The 14077-nt window shown below is 55.1% G+C and overlaps 1 protein-coding gene across 2 annotated transcripts; it reads right to left on the reverse strand.

The window, feature by feature from the left end:
* Window positions 1-17: 17 nt before the first annotated feature.
* On the reverse strand, window positions 18-14057 carry LOC135417123 (myosin-6). Of its 2 annotated transcripts, XM_064660781.1 has the most exons (39): window positions 14021-14057; window positions 12983-13184; window positions 12357-12500; window positions 11640-11796; window positions 11444-11471; window positions 11240-11348; window positions 11068-11160; window positions 10903-10966; window positions 10272-10370; window positions 10020-10123; window positions 9304-9442; window positions 8950-9218; window positions 8481-8651; window positions 8042-8351; window positions 7862-7935; window positions 7638-7725; window positions 7436-7553; window positions 7225-7348; window positions 6876-7012; window positions 6662-6788; window positions 6420-6548; window positions 6089-6331; window positions 5682-5858; window positions 5435-5580; window positions 5262-5352; window positions 4603-4992; window positions 4387-4513; window positions 4166-4284; window positions 3553-3749; window positions 3163-3346; window positions 2923-3088; window positions 2721-2845; window positions 2330-2638; window positions 2047-2250; window positions 1729-1854; window positions 1364-1639; window positions 863-958; window positions 246-380; window positions 18-158 (listed from the first exon to the last, which is right to left on the reverse strand). In XM_064660781.1, the coding sequence occupies exons 2-39, from the start codon at window positions 13181-13183 to the stop codon at window positions 138-140; spliced, it is 5817 nt and encodes a 1938-aa protein (XP_064516851.1). In that variant the 5' UTR covers window position 13184; window positions 14021-14057; the 3' UTR covers window positions 18-137. The 2 variants fall into 2 exon arrangements, with proteins under 2 accessions (XP_064516851.1, XP_064516860.1); XM_064660790.1 differs by lacking the exons at window positions 2047-2250; window positions 14021-14057 and having other exon boundaries at window positions 1729-1836; window positions 2444-2638.
* Window positions 14058-14077: the final 20 nt, after the last annotated feature.

Here is a 14077-nt window from a genome sequence, read left to right on the forward strand (position 1 = left end):
ATCCCCACACAAACTGCTGCTGCTTAATACTTTTTATTGGTTGACCAAGCTTGGGGGGCTAGAAGCAGGGGTGGGGCTCTTGGGAGTGTACAGGGGACAGCTGGGAGTTCAGATGGGATGGCTGGGAGTCCAGAGCTTCACTCCTCATTGAGTCCTTTCTGATAGAGAAGGAGAGAAAGGGAGTGTGAGCATGGGGCAGTGGTCAGATGGCCGTGGGGCAGCTGTGGGGCAGGGAGAGATCCCACCTTGGCTCCAATGTCACGGCTCTTGGCCCGCAACTTGTTGACCTGGGACTCAGCGATGTCGGCACGCTCCTCTGCCTCGTCCAGCTCATGCTGTGCCTTGCGGAACTTGGCCAGGTTGGTGTTGGCCTGTTCCTCCTGGGAGACAGGAACGTCAGCAGGGCTGCCCCACAGCTTCATCTGTCCTCCTGCCACCCCCCCTGCTCTCTGTCCATTCAAAATTCTAATTGCTCCATCTGGTCCACAATGGACCCACCTGTCCCTCCAGCAATCCCATCTTCCAGCCATCCAACCATCTACTCAACCATCCATTCATCCTTCCATCCATCCATCCATCCAACCTGCTTAAACTTCCAACCACTTCTCCAGCCATCCAGTTAGTCATCCTTCTGTCTCACCTTTTTTCCAACCTTCTTTCCATCCGTCCATTATTCCAACCTTCACACGTCCCACCATGGTCTCTCCATCCCATTACCACCCACCTTCCTCAGCCTCTGACACCCCACCTCTTGACCCCCTCATTCTGAGGTCACCTGCTACTCCCTACATCCTGTCCCACACCTCAACCTGATGCCATTCCCTCCTGGGGGTGGTCCCAAAGCTGCCCCCCCACTGCTCACCGCCTCCTCTGCCTGTCGCTTGTAGGCCTTGACCTTCAGCTGGAGCTTGTCCACCAGGTCCTGGAGCCGGACCATATTCTTGCGGTCCTCCTCTGTCTGTGGGGTGAGACACGTGTGTGTCACCGCCAAAGCAGTGAGGGTCAGGAGACAGAGATAATCTTGGGGAGTGGAGCCCCTCTAGATCTGTGAGTGGCCTCAGCTGTGGGACAGAAGGTATGATGTCTCCCTGGGTGAAGGTGTCTTTTTTGCCCTGATGAGGTCCCACCTGAGGTTCTGGGTCATGCAAAGACCCCATTTATACTGGAACAGTGGGAAGTGGCTTGGGTGGCTTGTAGCCACTGGGCCTACCATGTTCTGGGTCCCACCACAGTATTGGACATAGAGGCAGTGGGTGGTCTAGTTCCCCAGTGTCTCCCTGGCTACCAGGTCAGCCATGTTATATGTCATGTACAGCATCAGACATAAGGCCCTGTGGACAAAGGGCCAGCCCAGGTGCCCTACCTGGTAGCTGAGCTCCTTGACACGACGCTCAGACTTGCGGAGACCCTTAATGCTCTCAGCGTTGCGCTTCTGCTCACCCTCCAGCTCATTCTCCAGCTCCCTCACACGGGCCTCCAGCTTCTGCAGCTGCTTCTTGCCCCCTTTGAGGGCCAACTGCTCAGCCTCATCCAACCTCATCTGCAGGTCCTTGATGGTCTGCTCCATGTTCTTCTTCATTCGCTCCAGGTGGGCGCTGGTGTCCTGCTCCTTCTTCAGCTCCTCTGCCATCATGGCTGCCTACTCAAGGAGAGAAGCAAGCAGAAAAAGGAGGTTCATTACCCTCCACTGGAAGATATCCTAGCTGTTGTTCTCACCACGGCACTCACATCAGTGATGGCCTTCTTGGCCTTCTCCTCAGCATTTCTGCACTCCTGGATGGCCTCTTCCACCTCCGTCTGCAGCTGGGAGATGTCAGCCTCCATCTTCTTCTTTTGGTTGATGAGGCTGGTGTTCTGGAGATGGAGAAGAGGATCTCATGAGGTGTCTATGGAACTACTGACCCATCCTTCTTCAGTACTTAATGCCCCCACCCCTGCCAACTCTGGAGACTTCAAGGATCTGGACATCTTGGTAACTCAACTCATTAGAATCCCACACCTGTGGATGCAGGTGACCTCTTTCCTTGAAAGTGCATGAGGTCTCACCTGTGAGTGGAGAAGCTGGACCCTCTCGCTGGCCTCAATCAGCTCCTGCTCGGCCAATTTGCGGGCTCTCTCAGTCTGCTCCACCACCGCCTGCAGCTCCTCCAGCTCAGACTGGAGGAGGTTGTTCCTCCTCTCCACGATGGCAATGTTCTCCTTCAGGTCCTCATTGGCCCTGACCACATCATCCAACTGCAGTTGGGTGTCCTGTTGGGACAAATGGGATGGATGTCAGCCAGCACTTCCAAGGGGCTGGGAGGATCTCCTTAGAGGTCAGTGATCCCACCTTGAGATGAGCCTGGGCTGCCTTCAAGTGGGACTGGGCTTCAGCAGCCACACGGTTGGCATGGCTGAGCTGGATCTCCATCTCATTGAGGTCACCTTCCATCTTCTTCTTCAGCCGCAGGGCCTCATTGCGACTCCGGGTCTCAGCATCCAGTGAGGTCTGCAGCGAGTCCACCACCCGCAGATGGTTGCGCTTGGCCTGCTCCATCTCCTCGTCCTTCTCGGCCAGCTTGCGCTCGTAGTCTGCCTTGACTTGGTTGAACTCCAGTTGGGCCCTCAGGATCTTTCCCTCTTCGTGCTCCAGAGAGGCCTGGAAGAGACAGAGGGAAAATTGAGAACCTCAAAGGAGACCAGGAGAACATGGGGATGCACAGCAACGTGGCTTGTCACACCTCAGCCTCCTCCAGCGCTGCTTGAAGTTCCAGCTTCTCAGCATCCAGCTGCTTCCGGACCTTCTCCAGCTCATGGATGGTCTTGTGGCTGCCACCCAGCTGCTCCGTGAGGTCCGAAATCTCCTCTGCTCAGGTGAGATCCCGTCAGACTTTGTAAAGATGTTGGAGAACAAGTTGGGCATGGGGAGGACCATGGTCTTACCTTGGAGGTTCTTGTTCTCCCTTTTGAAGGTCTCCAGATGCTCAAGCGACTCCTCGTAGGCATTCTTCAGTTTGAAGAGCTCAGTGCTGAGGGATCTGGCCTCTTTCTGCGATGCCTCCAGCTCCATCTGTGACTCTTCAAACTTTTGCTTCCACTCAGCCAAGATCTGGGCCCAAGCAAGTGGTCACCCTCTGTCTCCATGTCCCCCATCTGCTGTGTCTCACCACCATGTCCTCTCACCTTGTCGAAGTTCCTCTGCTTCTTGTCCAAGGCAGCAGCTGCTGCATTCGACCGCTCCACATCTGCCATCAGGTCCTCAATCTCATTCTGCAGCCGGTGCTTGGTCTTCTCTAGAGAGGAACACTTGGCATTGACTGCCTCCACCGCCTCTTCAGCCTCCTGCAGCCGTTGGGCCAGCTTCTTCCTGTCCCAGGGGACAACCTGGCTGTGGTGACCCGTGGACCAAGTGGACCAACTCAAACCTTCTTCCACCCATCAGTTGGCCAAGGCTCTGCTCTGGATCTCCTCTGCTATCTCCAGGTCCCTCTGCCTTCTCCAGATCCTTCTCCAGTGGAAGAGTCTCTGCTCTCCCCTGCCCCCAGAAGCTCCCTTCATGGGGGGATGACTTACTTGGCTTCCTCGAGTTCCTCAGTGCGCTGGATGGCATCTGTCTCATACTTGGTCCTCCATTGTGCCACCTCAGAGTTGGCCTTGGAGAGCGAGCGCTGGAGCTCAGCCTTGGCTTCTGTCTCCTCCTCATACTGCTCCCGCAGCAGATCACAGTCATGCCGGGCCGACTGGAGGGTGTGGGCCAGTGCATTCTTGGCCTGGGAGAGAGAAGTGAGGAGAAAGTGAGCTTGAGCTACATCTAGGTCCTCAAACTGTGTAAGCAGTGGTTTTTCTCAGTCCAACCTTCTCTAGACCATCCCAACCAAATTCAGCACCTCTAGGCCCATAGAGATCTAAAGATGGGTATCTCTAGTTTGGCCCCATTCAACTTTACCTGGTCCAATGGCACCCAACCACCCATAGACCAACCCAGGTGCCTCACAATTGGCATGCTCAGTCCACCCTATCAGCTATTAGAACAAATGTAACCCAACTCAACCATGGTACCATAGATGGAACCACCCAACTGAACCAGCCTGAACTTGCTTTTTTTTGGTGCTACCACCATGAGGGTGAAGGACATCTTGTCTTGTCACCCTCCTGGAGACCCTCTCAGCCACCCCACAAACCTCACCTTCATCTCCTCCTCCAGCTGCCTCTTCAGGTCCTCCAGCTGCTGGGTGTATGACTGCTTGCCCCTGGTTAATTGGGAGACAAGGGCCTCCTTCTCCTCCAGTTGGCGGGACAGCTCTCCTGCAGAGGTAGGGGAGGTTTTCAGGTGTGTGGAAGGGAGTGAAGATGCAAGTCAGGGGCTGAAGATGTGGGATGGGTGGTGTGGTGGGTCAGGGTTCCCACCATTCTCGGTCTGGAGCTTAGCCCGTTGGGTGCTGGTGTCATTGAGGACTCGTTGGGTCTCCTCCAGCTTGGCCCGGTGTTCAGCTGCCTGGTCCTCCATGGTGCGAGAGACCTTCTCCATACCCACCTTGGAGAAGGAAAGGATGGAGGGGAGTGATGAAGCAGGAGGATGATGCCCAGGGTGGAGATGAGGTGTCCACCTTGGCCTCCTTCTACCTTGGCCTTGATCAGCTGCTCCATGTTGGAGCTGAGGTCATCCAGCTCCAGCTTGAGCTCACTCTTCTCCTTCTCCAGCTTCTGCTTGACACGCTGTAGGTTGTCGATCTGCTCGCTGAGTTCGGCCACGCTGTCAGCGTGCTTCTTGCGCAGCGCAGCAGCCGTGGCCTCATGCTGCAGTGTGGCCTCCTCCAGGTCCCTCCGCATCTTCTGGAATTCTGCCTCCCGCTTCTTGTTGAGCTCAATCTGCACTGAGGTGACACCACCTGCCTCCTCCAGACGCTCACTGATCTCCTCCAACTCCCGTGACAGGTCTGAGCGCAGCTTCTCCACCTTGGCCCTGCCCGTTCGCTCTGCCTCCAGCTCCTCCTCCAGCTCCTCAATCCGTGCCTGTGCTCAGGGGATGGACATGCTGTCAGCAGACTTGGTTCCACCTGGCTTCTCCACTCAACCAATCCAGCTGGAGTGCCTTTAACTCAACTCAACCCAACAAGCTGAAAAGTCTTTAACTCAACCCAACCAGCTGGAGACTTGTCAACTCAGATCAACCAGCTGGGAGCTCCTTACCTCAACCCAACCAGATGTAGACTCTTCACCTCAACACAACCAGCTGGAGGCTCTCCAGCCCAACGCAACTAAGTAGAGAATAGATCCCTCACCTGCAGCTCTTTCAACTTCTTCTGGAGCTGCAGGGCCAGTGCCTGCTCATCCTCAACCTTGCTGTTCTGCTGGTTGATCTCAAACTCTTTCCTGCAGATGAAGACAGTTAGCAGTGAGGTCCTTGCCTTCTCCCCCTGACCAGTTTAAACTGGGGAAGGAGGTTCAGCCTTACTTCTTGAGCTTCTCCTCCAACTGCTGCTTGTCATTCTCCAGGTCCATTATGTTCTCCTGGGTCAGCTTCAAGTCGCCTTCCAGCTTCCTTTTGGCCCGTTCCAGGTCCATCCGGATCTTTTTCTCCTGTTCCAGGGAGCCTTCAAGCTGTGTGGAAACATGGAAATGGGGAGAGACCTCAGTTTTTCATCATCTCTTCCCCAGTAACCTCTTCAGCAGTACCCATGTTGGGAGCAGCCCATGCTCACATCATCCACTTGTTGTTCCATCTTGAGTTTGGCCTTCGTCAAGGTGTTGACCTTGTCTTCCTCCGCCTGCAGGTCATCAAGTGTTTGTTGGTGAGATTCTTGCAGTGCCTTCTTCTCCTTTGTTAACTTGGCAATGGTCTCATCCAGCCCAGCCATCTCCTCTGTGAGGTTCTTGACCTGCAGAAGAAACATCAGGCCTCCAGCTTGGTACCAAGAGTAAAATAAGAGCTGGGGGACGTTGCTGTTGTCCTTGGCTAATGAGACCACTTCAGTGGTGGAGAACCCAAAGAACACTGAGTCTTGATGTAGCCCAGATCAACTAGCCTTGGGTCTCTTCAACTGAACACAACCAGGCTGAGTTGACTCAAATCCCCACAGCTTGAAGTCAAGGCCCCTCCCCACCTTACCTTGTTTTCTGTGGCATGTTTCTCCTTCTCCACCTTGGCCAGAGTCAGCTCTAGATCATCAATGTCCTTTTTCAGCTCTGAGCACTCATCCTCCAGCTTCCTCTTTTTAGCTGTCAGTTCTGCATTCATCTCTTCCTCATCCTCCAGTCTCTCTGTCAGCTCCTTCACCTTGGCCTCTAGCTGGATCTTGTTCTTGATCAGCTGGTCACAGCGTTCTTCAGCATCATTGAGGTTGTCCTGCTCCTGTATTGGAGTGGCAGGTGAAGTAGAATGGCCATGGGAGGGTGGTAGGCACACACCTGACATGGTTTTGGGGGGCAGCCTCACTCACAGCCTGCACTTGGAGCTGGAGGTCATTCTTCTCCTGCAGCATGGAGACCATCTTCTCCTCCAACTCCTTCCGCCGGGTCTCTGACTTCTCCAGAGCCTCCTTCAGCCGCCCAAACTCCTCCTTCATGTTCTGAAGGAGGCACAAAGCCCAGGAGACCAATAGCATGTCCAATCCCCTCCCTCCATCAACCCCACCCAATGCATGTTGGGTCCCAACCCGTCTGCCTCACCACCTCCTCCCACCTGCATCTCCTTCTCTGTTTCAGCACTCTTCAACAAGGGCTTGATCTTGAAGTAGAGCTTCATCCAAGGCCAGTTCTTCACCCCCATGAAGGCCCTGATGTTCCACTGGATAACCAGCAGTGAGTCCCTAGAATGGGGAGACCGATGCCACCACACCACAAGCCTGGTGACCCGCCAGTTTCCTCCTCAAGGAGAGAGACCCTTCCCCTCTCACCGACGCTCCAGGATCTTCTTGAACTCAATGCGCATGAGCTGACCTCGGGCCTGAGCCTGGATGCGGGTGATGATGCGGGAGAGACGCTCATCCCTCATCTCCTCCAGGAGCCCCAGCAGCCCAGCCTTGAAGAAGACCTGGTGGAGGAATGAGGCAAGTGAGAGGGTGGGTTGGTTGGGAAGGGTTGGTGGAAGAGGTGGTAGACAGATGGATGGGTTGATGAGTTGATGAGTTGATGAGTGGACAGAGGGATGGATGGTGGGGTGGACGGGCAGGTAGACACATCGATGGTGGGACCATGGGTCCACGTGACCTCATGGGTCATGGAACCATGGAAAGACCATCTCACCTTGGTGTGTCCAAACTTATACTGGTTGTGGTCAATGTCGATGGATCCCAGGAGCTTCTCAGCACCCTTGCGGCTGTCGATGAACTGCCCCTCAGGGATGGCAGCGGGGTTCAGGATGCGGTACCTGGTGGTCAGAGAGGAGAGGAAAACCCTGAGATCAGCCCTAGTGGGGTTGTCCATCCCCTCCCCACATCTTCTCTTCTGTGCGTACCGCTGGCGGAAGTCCCCATAGAGGATGCGGTTTGGGAAGCCCTTGCGGCAGATGCGGATGCCCTCCAGCACCCCATTGCAGCGGAGCTGGTGCATTACCAGGGGATTGTCCATCACACCTGGTGATGGGTTAGAGAGGTGAGGTCAGCCACAAACCATACCTACCACCCCTTTCCCTGCCCTCAGCCCCACTCTTTGTTCACCTGGTTCCTTCCGCTCATTGGGGATGATGCAGCGAACAAAATGAGGGTGGGTGGTCTTAAGGTTGGCCATCAGCTTGTTAAGGTTCTCCTGGTGAGAAGGGAGGAGAGAAGAGGCTGACCAATGGGAGAGCAGGGGAGAAGCTGGAGTGCTGGAGGGGTGATCCACCATGTGGGAGCTTGTCCTTGCGTTGCCCCACATTGGGTCCACTATGTAGATTCCTCACCCGGTGCAGGGCTGAGACAGTCTGAAAGGAGGAACCTTTCTTCTTGGCTCCTTTCCCCTTCCCTCCATCACCACCTGGGGAGAAGAAGGGTGGGGTGAGACAGGAAACAGGGCAACTCTGATGGACAATGGTCTTCTCTGTCCACCTATCCCTCCATCACCCAACCATCCATCCACCCACCAGCATCTGCCCCAGCATAGTTGGAGAAGAGGTTGGCCAAGAGCTTCAGGGCTGATTTCTGGTAGAGTCCCACCACTGTCTCATTGAGAGGGTCCTTGTTCTTCTCCAGCCATCCAATGATATTGTAGTCTACCGTGCCAGCGTAGTGGATGAGGGAGAAGTGGGCCTCTGGCTTCCCTTTGACATTGCGTGGCTTCCCAAAGTTGGCTGACTTGCCCAAGTGATTATCAAAGAGCTTAGCCTTGAAGGTCATATCCGAGGCCTTGGGGAACATGCATTCCTCCTCCAGGATGGACATGATCCCCATGGGCTGGGAAGAGAAGACCTTGTTGGTCATAGTGAACACCAAGCACAACCCAACTGCCCAACTTTGGGGTCCCTGGCAAGCTCTTCCCCAGCAGCCCCTTCTGCCCCCAGAAGCCCTGGGGGGAGGTGGCACCTTCTCAATGAGGTCAATGCAGGCCTGGAGGTCCATGCCAAAGTCAATGAACTCCCACTCAATCCCCTCCTTCTTGTACTCCTCCTGCTCCAGCACGAACATGTGGTGGTTGAAGAACTGCTGCAACTTCTCATTGGTGAAGTTAATGCAGAGCTGCTCAAAGCTGTTGAACTGGGGAAGGAAAGAGGAGATGGCCAACGGGGTCAGCTGGGTCAGCTCAACACCCAACAGGGTCAATAGAACACCCAAGATTAGTGGGTCAACCTGAGACTCAACAGGATCAACACAATGCCCAGTAGTATCAATGAAGTCAACTCAACACCCAGCAGGGTCAAAACAAGGCCCAAAGAGGGTAAATCTCCACCAGAGTTCCCCCTGAAGCTTCAGAAGATCAGCTCAACACCCAGTTGGATCAACCCAACCCCCAAGAGGAACAATGCCACTGCCCTGCCACCCCCTCAGTCCTCACATCAAAAATCTCGAAGCCAGCAATGTCCAGCACACCAATGAAGTACTGCCGTGGCTGCTTGGTGTCCAGAGAGTTGTTGATCCTCACCACCATCCAGTTGAACATCTTCTCATACACAGCCTTGGCCAAAGCCCCGATGGAGTAATACACCTGCTGGACATTCTGCCCCTTGGTGACGTACTCATTGCCCACCTTCACACGGGGGTGACACAACCCCTTGAGAAGATCAGCCGAGTTCAGCCCCATCAGGTAGGCTGACTTGTCGGCATCTGCAGAGTGTGAAGAAAACATGCTGTCAGGTCCCACCTCACTTGGTGACCCCAAAACCTATGTCATTCCCCCCACCTGCTTCACCTTCAGTGCCATCTGGTTCTGCCTGCTCTTCCCTTTGCTTCTGCTTGAACTTCATGTTGCCAAAGTGCATGATGGCACCTGTCAGTTTGTAGACACCGGCCTTCTCCTCAGCAGTGAAGCCCAAGACATCAAAAGCGCTCTGGTAGGCGGGTGGAGGCAGGTTGGAGAGGGCCTTGTCACCCACTCTGTCCAGCTGAGGTCACAGCCGTCTGCTGGCCAGCATTTGTGTGTCCCTCTGCCCTTCCAACTTGTCAGTCTGTCCATCCAAGGACTCATCCATCCATGGACTCATCCATCCACCCATCTGAGTACTGCATCCATCCATCCACCCACCCATCCACAGACTCATCCATCCATGGACTCATCCATCCACCATGAACTCCATCCATCCATTCATGGGCTTATCCATCCATTTGAGGACTTGTCCACCTGTGGACTCATCTGTCCACCCAAGGACTCTCCCACCTGTTTTTATCTCCACCCACAACCTCCTCCACCCACACCACTCTCCTCTCCTACCTTCTGTCCCTCATCCTGCATCATCCCATGTGACCAACCCACCATCTCCCTTGCCCTCCACCCTTCCCATCCTCCACCTCTTATCCCTACATCCCTCCTCTCCTCCATCCATCCCTCTTCTACCATCTCAACCATCCACCTGGCACTTCGCCTTCTCCTCAGCCAGGGGATGTCCACCTGCCCGCCCCACCACTTACATCGGTTGCCAATAGCTCTTCAGAGTCATCAATGGAGGCCACAGTCACCTCTCCTTGGGAGACGTAACTGTAGTCATAGGGGTTGTTGGTGATGAGAAGCATCTCTGCTCCATGGTGGCCCAGGATGGAGACAAAAAATTGAGCACTTCCAGTGACCAAACAGCCCCAAATCACCCTCAATTGCCCCAAGAAGGAGCAGAGAAATTTAGGAGGGGAGGAAGGAGAAGACCCAAGGCCAAGCGCCCAACTCACCCAGCAGCTCTGGCTTCTTGTTGGAGAGGATCTGGTAGAAGATGTGGTAGTTCCTCTCAGCCTTCAGTTGGAAAATTACACGGGACTTTTCCAGGAGATCTGGGGTGGGAATGGAGAGAAAGACAGTAGAGGTTGGGATTAGGAGATGATGGATTGAGACATGGAGAGATGGATGGAGACATGGAGAGATGGATGGTAGAATGAGGAGATGGAGAAGAAGGGATGGCTGGATGGTAGGATGAGGAGACAGAGGGATGAGGAGGTGGAGGTGAAAGGTCAGATGGATGGTGGGATGAAAAGATAGATGGATGGATGGACAACAGGACAATGTCTCACGAATCCATCAAGAGAGGGCATCCATCAAGGGACATGTGGAGAAGGAGGGAAGGAAGGAGAGAGGGAGACACAAGATGGAAGGACAAAAAAATGGGAGACAGAGGATCCGATGGATGGTGGGTTGAAGAGTTGGAGATGGAGAGCTGACTGGATGGAGTGAGGGATGGATGGATGGATGAGTCCATAGATGGATAAGTCCTAGCATGGATGAATAAATCCATGAATAGATGAGTCCATGGAGGGATGGATGAAGGACTGCCAGACGTTCTTTCATGGAGCCTCTCAACCCACTCACAGGTCTCAATGTCAGCTGATGCCAATTTCCCGGTGGCCCCAAAATGGATTCGGATGAACTTCCCCTGGAAAAGCAGTGGCAGGAAGTGGAAGCCTCCCAGCAGACCCCACACTATAGACCCCATCCCACAGACTCTGCCCCATAGATCCCACCCCCAACACTCACGAATCGAGATGAGTTGTCATTGCGGAGGGTCTTGGCATTGCCAAAGGCCTCCAAGGCAGGGTTGGCCTGGATGATCTGGTCCTCCAGGGTGCCCTGGTGGGATGGAACAATCCTGGGTGTGCATGCCATTGGGGGGCACTCAATGCTGGGGGTGCGTGACCTGAGGCCCCACCTTGCTGCTGTTGGTTGCCTCCTTCTTGCGGTCGCCGATGGCAGCAATGCTGGCAAAGTACTGGATGACCCTCTTGGTGTTGACTGTTTTCCCCGCCCCAGATTCTCCACTAGGGTGGCAACAGTGAGATGTTGGAGAATATCATGGTGGCTCCTTTATCACACCCCAGCACTATGGGGCAGCATCAGGCGGGGACAGACTTACGTGATGAGGATGGACTGGTTCTCTCGATCTGCCAAGAGATGAAAGGAGTCAGGTGGGAAGAAGTTAGGAGGCATCTTTGGGGTCTTGGGGTTGGGATTGAGATTCTCCATCCTCCCAGGTGAGGGCGAGGTCTAGGTCAGGATCCAGTGTTTGGGGTGGGGTCTTCTAGTTTGAGGTCCCCAGAGGAGGTCCCTACCTGTCAGCATGTTCTGGTAGGCATTGTCAGAGATGGAGAAGATGTGGGGTGGAGCTTCACTCCGCTTCTTTCCCCGATAGGCAGCCACCACCTCAGCGTTGTAAACAGGCAACCACTTGTAGGGGTTGACCGTCACGCAGAAGAGTCCTGAGTAGGTCTGGAGAAGGGTCAGGTGGGTCAGAGCCTGGAGGTGCCACCCCACCAGATGAGGACATCCTAGGTCTAGGTGGCCCAAGGGATGTGGGGAAGGGGCATCATGATTTTGGGGGGCCAAAAGGGGATGGAGATGGGACATCTTGGGTCTGGGTGGCCCACAATATCCAGAGATGGGACATCTTGTGTGGACCAAAGGATCCAGGGGTGGGACATCTTGTGTGTCACATCGAGGGGGCTATTGAAGGGATATCTTGGATCTAGATCAGGGGATGGGACATCTCAGGTCTAGGTGGCCAAAATGGTTCAGGAGTGCAACATCTTGGGTCTGGGTGGCCCAAGGGGGCTGGAGAAGGTTCACCAGGTTCTTGGTGTCCCAAAGTCCATGGAGAAGCTACACCACCAGGCTCTAGGTGGCCCATAGGCTCTCTGGAAAGCCCACCTGGTTCTAGGTACCCCAAGAGTTTTAGGGAAGGGTCACTAGCTTCCATCCACACCTTAGGCTGTGGGGAAGACCATGCCCAGTTCCCAGGTGCCCCAGGTGCTTGTGGGCTCCCAACTCACATAGATCAACCAAGAGGCATAGCGCTCCTTCAGGTTGTAGAGGACGGCAGGCTCATGGAGGAAGGTCAGCATGGCCATGTCCTCGATCTTGTCGAACTTGGGAGGATTCTGCTGGTGGACGTCGGCCTCCTTGACCGTCATCGTCTAGGGGGGATGGGAGGACAAGGGGGTCGGAGTTGTGGGATGTCCCATGGTTTGGGGGGCACCCTGTAGGTTGGGGATGCTCTGTGGGTGAGGGGTCTTCCATGGGTTGTGGGGGAATCTTCTATGGGTTTTGGGGCACCTCTCATGAGTTGGAAGGTCTTCAATGGGCCTAGTCTCCCCCTCCTTGCTTTACACCCCCAAAAACCTTCAACCCCCCTCCCTCCTTTAACCCATTCCTCATTAACTTCACCCCATTAACCCCTCCCTCCTTAACCCTTCGCCCCCCAGCTTCCCACCAATCCCTCACCCTCCATGAAGCCCAACCCCTTTTCATCCCCCACCACCGATCACCCCTCATGCCTGCACCCCCATCAAACCCTCCCATCCTTAACTTCATTATCCCCTCACCCCGATTAACCCTTTGTTCCCTGTGACCCCTTGTCCCCCTGCCCTCACCCTCCTCTACCCTCTCAGTTGCCCACCTCTCCCAGCTCGGTCTGGACGGTGACCTCCCCGCCTTGGCGCCCCATCACCCGCCCCCGCACAAACTCCTCACGGGGGTGGGGGACGAAGCACTCGCTGCGAGGGTCGAAGGGCCTGGTCTGCGATGCCAGCCGCTCCCGCTCCCCTGGCCGCAGGAAAGGAGCTGCCGCCCCCAGTGCCGCCAGCACTGCATCTCCCATCCTGCCCCACACAGACAGGGGCCTCACATCACCTGAGGGGCTGTGGGACTCTGGCTGCGGGGTCTCACCCCTCACCCCGTGGCCCCACACAACTCCATTGACCACAGCCCCATTGCCATGCATGGACTCCCATACCTGTGCCCAGATCTCTATAGCTGTGGCAGACACTATAGCCAGACACAAAGCCCTATGGCTGTGCACAGCCCCATGTGTTGGACCCTACAGATGTGCAGTGAGCCATGTAGCCCACTGCAGACCCATATAGTCACACACTGCCCCATGCACAGACCACTGTAGTAATTCAGGAACCCCTATAGCCATGCAGGGACCCTAATAGCAAAGTACAGACCGTCATAGTGGTGTATGGCCCCATGCACAGAACCCTGTAGCCATGCATCTCCCCATGTATTGAGCCCTATGGCAGTGCACAGACCCCCTATAGCTATGGGCAGACCCCTACAATCATGCAAGGACCCCAGTACCCATGCACCCCGCATGTACAGACTCCTATAGTGATGCAGGGGTCTCCACAGCCACCCACCAACCCCTGTAGTGATGCACAGACACCCGTAGCAAGGCACAGACTCCTATAGCCACGCACAGAGCCCTGCAGTGATTCAGGGATCCCTATGGTGATGCACAGAGACACATAGCAGTGCAGGGACCCCTATAACAATACAGGGAGCTCTACAGTCATGCACAGCCCCCCATGCAGAACCCCATAGCAATGCATGGACCCCCTGCAGTGATGCACAGACCCTATAGGGACACATGCACCCTATAGCAACACCCCCCCAAAACGCCAATCCCCATACTGCGCCAGGACACCACCCTCACCTGGAGTCCGTGGATCTAGCAGGTACGATGAAAGGAGCTGGAGGGACATGCAGAGAG

Source organism: Pseudopipra pipra, chromosome 1, assembly GCF_036250125.1.
Source record: "Pseudopipra pipra isolate bDixPip1 chromosome 1, bDixPip1.hap1, whole genome shotgun sequence".
In the NCBI taxonomy this organism is placed as follows: Eukaryota; Metazoa; Chordata; class Aves; order Passeriformes; family Pipridae; genus Pseudopipra; species Pseudopipra pipra.